Below are 10,949 nucleotides of genomic sequence, written 5' to 3'. Positions count from 1 at the left end.
GCCACCCCCTTCAAAGAGCGTCCGATTAGAGATCGGGCTCTGTCACGCGTGAGCGCGCAGCGCTTGTTCATGCACTCAGTCTTGTGCAAGCCGCCCAACACAGAGCCACGATGTCCGACGCTGCTGCTCCAGCAGACAACAACGGGGAGCCTGGATTAAACGGTATGTACAGCCGGAGCCCCTCGCTGTATTGTTCTGACATCTATCAAATCTGTTCGAGAAGCCTTTAGCTTGTCTGTATTGGTGATTTTGATACGTTTAATTATTTCGTTTAATGTATTTTTTTTAGTTGCAGCAACATTTCTGTGACATATAGAGGGCGGGGTTTGCGGGAATAAAATTGCGTCATGTTTATTGACAAGCCTTTTGTCCAATAGCTTTTGAGCTTGTGTGAGGAGGCGTGTTTTAAAAAGTGATTGACTTTAATCCAAACCAATAGTGTGGTTAAACGTTTTTAGTAGGCTGGCCAAAGCCGATGTCAACAAGGCGAGAACTAGAGCAACTCGATAATGGAGATTTTGGATGCTTGAAAAAACATGTTTTAATTCGTTTAATAAATATGTAACGCATACATTTGTTTCTCCGGTGTGTTTATTAGAAGTGGCTCAAGGAAAAAGTGTTTTGTTCATATTTGTTTGAGATGTAACGCATGATATGTGGCAGCAAATAAGGTTTTCGTGTGAGCTGCGAGGTTGCAAACAAACTGGTTTCTTTATTGGCTTCTGACCTCTTCGATTTAACAACTAAATTAGTATTGAATTCAATAAGTAGACTAAACCCAGTTTGAAATGCACTCAAAAATAACTTGCATCCGAAAAAGTCGTAGCCTACCCTTTTAGCCAGACCATAAACAAAGAGTTCATTATGATCATACAGTATGTGTGGATTTGCTAAAAATATTACCATTTTAAAATCCATATCAGTTCATTTGTCATTAAATATAGCCTACAATTTTCAATTATCTAAATATTAAGACCACTATTTTTGTGCAGTGTTAAACAACTAGTATGAGTGAGCTCACAGCCCCAGTTCGAGGACGACACTTCATAAATTCTACTATGATAAAGGCTTGAGTCATGAATAGTAATTAGTAGTGATCCAGATTATTAGTAAATTGTTTATAAATTGGCCTTCTCAATGTACCAAATACATCATTTCCGATTTTGTCATTCGACAATATATCGACAATAAATCATAAATCGGTGAGTCTTGATTGGCAGTATATATACGAATCAGCTCACGTCTGCTCCCGCGCTTCCGTCAAATGGTTCCGAACAGAACCGATGCGCGGGACTCGATCAAGCGGACAGAAGAAGCAGTGAAATGTTGCAGCATCACTGACCTGTTCAGGGCTTCGAGAGCAGGTCAGTTTAATCTGTTAATGTGCTAGATAGTTTTGTCTGTATTAACCTAGTTGAGTATTAAACTTGTTGGCTATAAGTAGCACCCCATTATTGTCATAATTCAGGATACTGTGCTAAAGGACATCAATATCGATAAGTTACATAAAAAAAAAATGATCAAAGACAGATATTCACATGGATTTATTGTACAGGGAGGGGCTAGAGCACACAGCAGCACAAAAATAATATGAGTCAGAGCCTAATAATTCAATAGTGACTTTTTCAACAAATAAATTGTACTCATGTTGACATTTTGGCCCTTTAGAAATTGGGTTTTAATACACTACCAGTCAAACGGTTTTTATCAGTAAGATTTAAAAAATGTTTTTTTGTTTTTAAAGAAATCTTTTGCTCACCACAAGACTGCATTTGTTTGATCCAATAAACAGCAATATTTTGAAATTTTATTATTTAAAATGACTGTTTTCTATTTGAATATATTTAAAAATGTATTTTTTTTTCCTTGTGATTTCCGAAATGTTCAGCATTATTTATTTCTCCAGTCTTCAGTGTCACATGATCCTTCAGAAATCATTGTAATATGCTGATTTGCTGCTCAAAAAAACAAAACAAAAAAAACACGTATTGTTTTAATTATTATTTTAATAATAATTATTATTATATTGACTTTTTTCAGGATTCTTTAATGAATAGACATTTCAGAAGAACAGAATTTAATAGAAATTCTTAAATATAAATCTTTTGTAACATTATAAATGCCTTTATTACCTTTGATCAACAAACAAATAAATAAAATTAAAATAAAATTAGTACAAATAAATACATTAAAATATATAATAATAATTCTGACTCCCAAGCTTTTGGTATAGTGCATAATGTTACAGAAGCTTTTTATTTCAGATAAATGCTGTTCTTTGGATGTTTCTATTCATCAAAAAATCCTGATGTACTCAACTGTTTTAAATATTATTATTATTATTATTATTATTATTAATAATAATAATAACAAAAACAGATATGTTTCTTGAACAGCAAATGAGCATGATTTCTGAGGATCATGTTACACTGAAGTCTGCAGTAATGATGCTGAAAATTCAGCTTCTTGATCACAGAAATCAATTACATTTTAAAATGTATTCAATCAAAGGCAGTGATTTTAAACAGTAAAAACATTTCACAATATTTCTGCTCTTGCTGTACTTTGTATCACATAAATGCAGGCTTGGTGAGCAGAAGAGACTTCTTTAAAAACATTACAAATTCTACTGTTCAAAAACGGTAGTATATACTTGTATGTAATATAGGTGTATCTATATTATAAACTGTTTAAAATTTGAATCTGTGATACTAAAATAACACTTATTCATAGCTGCACAATGGCTTTTCACACTGCGCATAACCCTGGTTTAAGGCCATTGTATTTCCTCAATGAATTCTGTGGCCAGTTTTTCATTCACTAGATGTTGAAAATGTATCATCAGCACCACAGTCCAGTTATCTCATAAAACTCTAGGTTTCACACAGATGAGGCAGAACTTGGCCAGATCTCAGTGCAGTGATGTGATGGCCACAGTTTTCTCAGTCACTATAGTTAAGAAACTGCCTAGAGAAAGTGAAATGACATCTTAATGTTGGCCAGGCTCTTTTAGTGTAACAGATGGGCAAATGTGGGCTCAGTTTACAGTGTTTGTTTAACAATTTGGATGTGTCTGGCGGTGTACAAGACATCATGACTGCTAGCTGGAGGACGTGTGAAGAGACTTTGCCCACAGCCAAAGATCTAACCGGATGAATCTCTCAAAACCAGTCAAGAACACGCCCGGTCATATTTCTTCAAGAAAATCAAAAGAATGGATGGACAAACAGAACGATCACGTGCATTTTTAGTTTTTAACTTGTTTTACTTAAAGCTCTTCTGGATTTGTTCTGAATAAAAAAATGTGGTTTGGTAATAAAAAGTTAAACGTAAATTAAGGCTTTTAAATATAATGTTAATTAGCTATAATTACTTTTCTGTTCAGATATAAAAAATAATAATAATATGTTACTGGTCAAGTGTCTATATATATATATATATATATATATATATATATATATATATATATATATATATATATATATATAATTTATATTTTATATGTATGTGTGTATGTTTTATATATTTTTTTGTATTATTGTTTAAAGAATTTGCATATGCGCGAGCGTATTATTATTATTATTATTATTATTATTATTACTATTACTATTATTATTTCTCAGAATTTTCCTTAAAGAAAAGTCAAATCTAAATGTACATTTTAAGTTTTTGTTTTGTACGTTTAGTTTAGTTTAAAGAATTTAATTATTTTTTTCCAGCAGAGACACTTTCAATTATTCAAAGTTGACAGTAAATGTAATATAATATAATATAATATAATATAATATAATATAATATAATATCAATTAAATACATTTAAACAGCACACCCATTTACAATATTTAATTTTAAAATAATCAGATTTGCCATCACAGGAATAAATGACATAAAAAAGAGGCTTCCTTAAAAAAAAAAAAAAAAAATATTACCGATCCCAAAATTTATTATTTCTACAACAATACAGTGTTATATTGAATATGTAATCAAAATCATATTTTAAATGACTGAAAATACCAATATTTGTCTACCACAGATCTTCCTGTATCGGAGCCACACAGTGATCACTTTATAGCAGTGATGCTTTAATGTTTCATAAATGAGCTTCTCTCATACTATCATCTAATTTTGATCTCTATATATTTCCAGATGACAGCTAAAGTAATGTTCCACTGTTGGCCAGAATGTTCAGCTTGCAGCACTGTTTGTGTCAGTGGATTGAGACAAAGGTCAGCCGAATTCACACGGACATGTCACATGATCCGTGTTTGCTCAATCCAAGGATGTTATGTTGACCTTCTTTTGTCTTCCTCTTTTTGTTTTCCTGGAAGTGGCTCACGAGGCATTCGGTTTATACTTAGTTCATGGTTGTTCAGCAGCGTGCGCTGGTTAAGCCGGAGGTAAACAGAGGACTGACCGCGCAATAACACAGACTTTTCTGATGAGACAGCACAGCAGATGTGGGTGAGAGGGGAACACGGGAATCTTAACCGTGCTCTTCCGTGACTCATGGATGAAAGGGAGTCTGTGTGTGTGTGTTGATCAGGCCATGCGCTCAGGGAGTGTGTCCCTGCTCAGACTCACATAGAGCACGCGGCGGTCAGGTCAGGTGTGACTCCTATAATATCAGTGAGCTCAATAAGTCTGAGAGGGAGGCATTTACTGTCCTTTCACCACACAGTAAAGAGAAGTTAAACCAGACCACCAACCATTTCTGTCACCGTCTCGGTTCATACAGTGGTGGATACAGTGGATGCAAAATCATTTCCAAGTCACATTTCGCTCTAAAATCTGATATTTTGTAAAGAAAATTAAGTGTGCTTTTATGACTTTTTTTTTTAGATTTATTTGCATGCAGTATTTATTATTTTATTTAGACTGTCAGATTGTATTTACTATAATCCATAAAAAACCTGACATTTTGTTTTTATAATTTATATCAATGTTGATCAAAAAAGTATATTATTTTGTGCATTACCTTTAAAAAAATAAAGTAATAAACATTTATAGTGTGAAATATTATTTCAGTTTGAAATGACTCTTTTCTATTTGAATATATAAAAAAAAAATATTTATTTCTGTGATGCAAAGTTGATTTTCAGCATCATTATTCCAGTCTTCAGTGTCACATGATCCTTCAGAAATCATTCTGATAGGCAGCGTTGCTGCTTAATAAAAATGTCTCAATATTATCAATGTTGAAAACGTTTAAATGTTTTGCTTATTATTTTTGTGGAAACCGTGGTGTGCCTTTTTCAGGATGCTTTGATGCATAGAAAGTTTAGAGAAAATAATTAGTTTGAAATAGAAATCTTTTGTCCCCTACATGACTTTTCAGAGTTTGATCACTTTAGTAGCAAATATTGAAATAAACACGGTGACCTTTAATAAAATAAAATAAACTGATAAAAAATAATTTTTATTTAAAAATGACAACAATAGGCCCATAGGACATGTTCTTGCTCTTTGATGTTTGTCCCGAGTCAGATGGGCGTCTTTGGTCATTACATAATGACTTTTTTCTTTTTATTCATTGTCTATTACTGTAAGCACCATACAATAAATACTATACAATGTAAATAATATATTGCTACTTTTTTTTTTTTGCATTACAATAATGAAAATGTAGGTATGATCAAAGTATGATTTCTTAATTCCTTTTAAAGTCTTTTGAATCAAAATATTAGGTTCTGTGTGATTGGTAAAACAAAAACATTTAGTTAACAATAAAATAAAATAATGAAATGTTATGATCTTGATTTTAAATGTTATAACCTTTAATGTATATGCTTGTGATTGTTTTATGATCTTGTTTAGGGTCATGGGTAGAGCTGGAGATGAACAGAAATGCCGCCTCTCTCTCTTCCTCCAGCCCCTCAGTGCCGCCCCCTCTAGCCCAGCTAGTAGAGGAGGATGTTGGGATTGTGGGGGGGCTTGAACATGTTCCCTCATCATCTTCCATCCACAATGGAGACATGGAAAAAATCCTGTTAGATGCCCAGCATGAATCCAGCCGCAGTAACTCCTCATGCGACAGGTAGACACCATGTTTAATGTCATATTAATGCCACAAAATAAAAATTCTCTCATTATGCGCTCACCCTAAGTTCACAGCTTGAGTTCGATGACCTCATAGATGATGAGCAGGAGTATAAACATCCATACCAAATCACACGAGGTGTCACTGACCTCATGCTGATAGGATACGGCCATAATAACTCTTTCTCACTCAAACTCATTGAGTCACATGATTCTGATGTTTACTGTAGGAATACAGTGTTTCTCTCTCATATGGACACAGACTAATGCTCTCTCAAACACTGCATAGTTCACACAAAAATGAAAACGTATTCGTTCCTAACCTGTATGACTTTCTTTGAACTGTGAAACACAAAAGGAGATGTTTAGCATAATGTGCAAGCTGCTTTTTTCCATAAAATGAAAGCGATCGGTCATTCATGCTGCCCTAAAAGGACAAAATAGCAACAGATTTTCATAAAATCGTCTGTTGAAGTCAAACGAAAGCTTTGTGTAAGGAATAGAATGATATTTAAGCCATTTTAATGACAATTCTTAAAGGGATAGATCAGCTAAAAATTACTAAAAATTACAATTACCTCACAATTTACCCACCCTCAAGCCATCCTAGATATATGAATATGACTTTCTCCTTTCCGACGAAATACATTTGGGAGTTATATTTAAAAATGTTTGGGCTTTTCCAAGCTTCATCATTGCGTGGAATGTGTGGTAATATTCATAGTCCAATAGAAGTCCAATAAACTGCGTCCATCCATCATAAAAAAAGCGCCCCACATGGCTCTGGGGGATAATAAAGACATTTTGAAGCAAATCGATGTGTTTTTGTATTCACAAATTTTTATGTTTAAAACTTTATAAACCATAATCTCTAGCTTTTGCTAACTGTTGTAAGCACGTTCACACACAAGAGAGTGGCGTTCCTGTAGGACATAAGCATAGAGCAAGCTCTGCAGATTAACATAACTGCTCACTCCCACAGCCCTCCTCGACCTCACAGTCCTCAGGATGAAGGCCAGATCATTTTCGATGTGGACGTGAGGAGGGACAGTCAGGTACTTCCTCTTGAGAACGTTATGGATCATCTAATTTATGGAAAGAGCTCTGGCTTCTCTTCATTACCTGTCTGAGGTTGTGTTTGGGTGTGTGTCTGTGTCCACTCAGGAGGAAGTGATGGAGAAGATCAGAGATGATGACATCTTAATGAAGGATTCAGACCGGGTGGCAGACTGGTCAAGTAGGCCAGAGAATATTCCGCCTAAGTAAGCACCAGTGAGGACTCGCATACATATTTGTAACTTTTGCACTTTAAAAAAAAAAAAAAAAAATTATTTAAGATTTAGTACATCCAGTTAACCCAGTTAATGAGAAATTATGTCTTGACAACTAGCTTGCTAGGTTTTTTTTGTTGTTTGTTTATTCTTTTCCGGTTATAGGTTTTTTTGTTGTTTTTTTTTTTTACTGTAATAACCCTTGTGCACACAGATATTTCCACAAACCATGATCAAGCAGAGATCTTTTTCAAGCATCAGTCAAAAGCTAGTGATCTAATTAATGTTTGTCTAAATAGACGGCATCTTGATTTTATACGCTCTACATATGTAGCAACTTTCACTCTCGTACAAGCAGCTAATAGCACTGTGTGTTAATAGCTGATTCAGACATTAGCATGTTGCTAAGCTAACACTTCAAAACAATAATGAGCACTCTGTCAAGGTCACTTGTGTGCAGCAAATGAATCTCACTAACCGTCAGCATTAGCATGTCGCTAGGCTAACACTTGAAAACACATGAGCACAAAAACACAGACACAAATTCTGAGTGAAATTATGTATTATGCCTTTTAGTCATTTTTACTAAATTGTATCATGATAGGACAGTATGTTGACAGGAAATGAAATGGGAGAGGTGTCCTAACAAGTAATGTATGTAGATAATGAGCTCACTAGCTTTTGTGACGCTCCTATAGTGTTTTGAGTGTTTTTTTTGTTTTGTTTTTTTTTTGGCTGGAGTCAAAGTCTGCAGGCAGTGAGATGCTGTTGTGGTGATGGGTGGGTTTATCTTTCTGACAGGGAGTTTCATTTCCGGCACCCGCGGCGTTCAGTGACTCTCAGCATGAGGAAGTCAGGAGCCATGAAGGAAGGAGGCATCTTCTCTGCGGAGTTCCTCAAAGTGTTCATCCCCTCACTGCTTCTGTCCCACATCCTGGTCCTGGGTCTCGGGTAGATAGACCTTAAAACACAAACACACTTGTAACTTGGTGTTGCACAAAGCTAGCAGATTGAAGCTTTCAGATGTTTAAAGTTCTATTTTTTAGTTCGTGTCTGAGAGCTGTTTATAGGCATGCCTAACATCTAGTTGGTGGTCACCTGTTTGTACACTAAAGGTGCGGCCAAATTTTTTACATTTTGGGTGGTAAAATGGGTCCATTATTTATTGTCAAGAATGTAGCGAAGTATGAAGCACCACTCACACAGACGTCACTTTCAAAGCAAGCCGTTTCTGCTAACTCAAAACCGTTGTGAAGTTTGCTCTGGGAAATCTTTAGCAATTTCGAAATGGCTTGGATTCCTGTTTGCAGAAAATTTGCATAACATCAGTAAATGTTACCGCGCCTTAACAGCATTCATATTACACCACCGAGACAATTCATACACCCCTGATTACTATGTAGCTTAACAACAGTGTGATCTTCTGCATATGAAGTTTCTGACACTTTCATTTTCTAAAACAGGGTCTACATTGGGAAAAGACTGACAACTGCCTCTGCAAGCTCCATTTGAACACAGATCTGATCGAGTGCCTCAGGCGTGACACGGGTGGATTAGGGAGAAGGTGGCAGTTTTTATGAAGAAGCCTCTGCTGCCCTTTCTGCTCCTTTACTCTTTTCAGCCACCTTTCTTCCCTTTTTAGTGGTTCCTTTATTTAACCTTTCCAGGTTGAGAAGTATCAGGCCCTTTTTTTTCCCTCGTTTATAATTTTCTGTTTCTCTTTTCCAGTTCTGAATGTTCTAACACCCCCTTTGAGTTAATTTTGGAAGTTTTTGCTTGAAACCAAATGTGCACACACTAGCTCTGCCCTAGCTAGATTCAGCTAGGAGGTAAAAAGCATCCCGTTTCGGTCCAATCACCTGACCCAACAGTGGGCCACTCCCAGGTGATGAAGAATCCCCCTGGTTTTCACCCTCAAAATGGGAACAACCGAAATATATTGAATTTTGAAGTTATTTGAGCATGCCTGAGTGCTAGCTAAGATTTTATTTATTACTACAAATGCTACCAATTTTAGTTATTTTATTATGGACTTGGAAGTGTTTTTGGAAAGATAGGGCTCTCCGTAGACCCCAAACTCTTCTGGTAAAGACAAAAAAAATAATAGCTGAGGCATGATAAACATTTATGACTTTATCAAATGCAATTTTATAGCAACTTTTCCAAAATCTTTTACACAACTTTTTTTAAATACTTCATCTCATAAACCTAGATAAAAACAGTCTGATGGGGTTGATGGATCTCTGAATGAAATAAGTGATTATTTTACCTGTCCTTGTTTCTATGTGTTTGTTGTGTCGTTTTGTTTAGTTTTCTTCACGTACATATCAGGACCTAGTGATTTCTCACTAGTGTCTACCTACTTTTCAGCGCCACACAGTTTATAATTCGCATTCAGAGCTGAAAGGATCTTGCTAACAAGAACAACGGCTTTAGTGTTTTGCCATGCAGTAATGGCTGGGTCAGACTTTCTGGAATTTTGTTAAACATTTCCATACTTCCCAGTCTCTTATTAATTTATGTCATTTCAGAGCTGTTAGTTTGAGGACAACTGTGCAAGATAAATTTGTATCTCCAATTTATAGAAATAATATATATATTCTGTCATTATTTCCTCAACTTCATGTTGTTCCAAAAAATACATTCTTTTAGTTGTAGATCACAAAAGAAGAAGCTTTGAACAGTGTCTGTTCCGCTCTTTTCTGATCTATGAAGGTTCATTGAGATAAACTGGAAAAGGGCAGCTTGGATTTCTTTAGAATATCTCCATATACAAAAGGTTGAATAATGATGGCAGAATTAAAATTCTTGTTTGAGCTACTATCCAGGCACACTTACAGTCATAGTCACGCACATTTAGTAAACCCGTATAACTCCAGCACAACAGGTGACTGTTTTTCCAGGACATCCCAGCGCCCATCGTTGGGAGCTGAATTTGTGTATTAAACCCTAAAGTGAATTCTCATCAAGTCTAGTCGAGTTTTTAAGTGTATTTTGGATACAAAAATGTTTTCATTGGACTTCATTGTCTACCTGAGGATCCACTTTCTTCTCGAACACAGCTGCCAAAACTAACTCTTATGAACTTTGTGCCTCATTTCCTTCATATGTGATAAGGCGTCCTGTTACCATTTCCTGCTATCATTGTCATTTGTTGTTTTGCGTCTTGGTGAGCATAAATTTTGGGAAGTTCCTCATATGCTTTTTTTTTTTTTTTTTTATCTGGCAATCAAGGTACAGTAAACTAGAAGAGAAGGTGCAGATAGAAATGTTTTAGTTCTTTTATTTGTGTTGGCAGTTGGAAAGAAGTTCTTCTGACTGTGATGCAATGATGAAATGAATTTTAATTTTATTGATTTGACAAACCTTTTTTTTCTCCCCTGCTGGAAAAAGTTTTAAAATTAAAAGAACAATCTGCATTTTTTTGTTGTTGTGGTGGTTTTGAAATAATGCATTTTATTTGTGTTTGTTTGATTTCATTATACATTATATTGTACCACACATACATAGTATTTTCATCACTTCATTTTCAAAAAAAAAAATTTTTTTCCCCAAAAGGAATTTCTCTCTATCATCATCTATGGTTTAATAATGGTGTTATCATTTATCAATCAACAATATTGTTCCTCTGTGTTATTGTAA

The 10,949-nt window shown here is 35.1% G+C and overlaps 1 protein-coding gene across 1 annotated transcript; it reads left to right on the top strand.

The window, feature by feature from the left end:
* On the top strand, nt 1–10,726 carry LOC128021328 (BCL2/adenovirus E1B 19 kDa protein-interacting protein 3-like). Its single transcript, XM_052608439.1, has 6 exons — nt 1–162; nt 5,815–6,034; nt 7,019–7,091; nt 7,201–7,298; nt 8,109–8,258; nt 8,771–10,726. The coding sequence occupies exons 1-6, from the start codon at nt 111–113 to the stop codon at nt 8,817–8,819; spliced, it is 642 nt and encodes a 213-aa protein (XP_052464399.1). The 5' UTR covers nt 1–110; the 3' UTR covers nt 8,820–10,726.
* Nucleotides 10,727–10,949: the final 223 nt, after the last annotated feature.

Source organism: Carassius gibelio, chromosome A10, assembly GCF_023724105.1.
Source record: "Carassius gibelio isolate Cgi1373 ecotype wild population from Czech Republic chromosome A10, carGib1.2-hapl.c, whole genome shotgun sequence".
Classification (NCBI taxonomy): Eukaryota; Metazoa; Chordata; class Actinopteri; order Cypriniformes; family Cyprinidae; genus Carassius; species Carassius gibelio.
The sequence above is the reverse complement of the archived record's forward strand: the minus strand, read 5'-3'. Positions and strand labels throughout refer to the sequence as shown.

What these genes read in the sequence shown, in the direction of transcription:
- LOC128021328 (XM_052608439.1), top strand. Translation starts at nt 111, where the DNA reads ATGTCCGACGCTGCTGCTCCAGCAGACAACAACGGGGAGCCTGGATTA. An exon ending in CGGGGAGCCTGGATTAAACG is followed by an intron (nt 163 to 5,814) that starts GTATGTACAGCC and finishes GATCTTGTTTAG; the next exon opens with GGTCATGGGTAGAGCTGGAG. An exon ending in ACGTGAGGAGGGACAGTCAG is followed by an intron (nt 7,092 to 7,200) that starts GTACTTCCTCTT and finishes GTGTCCACTCAG; the next exon opens with GAGGAAGTGATGGAGAAGAT.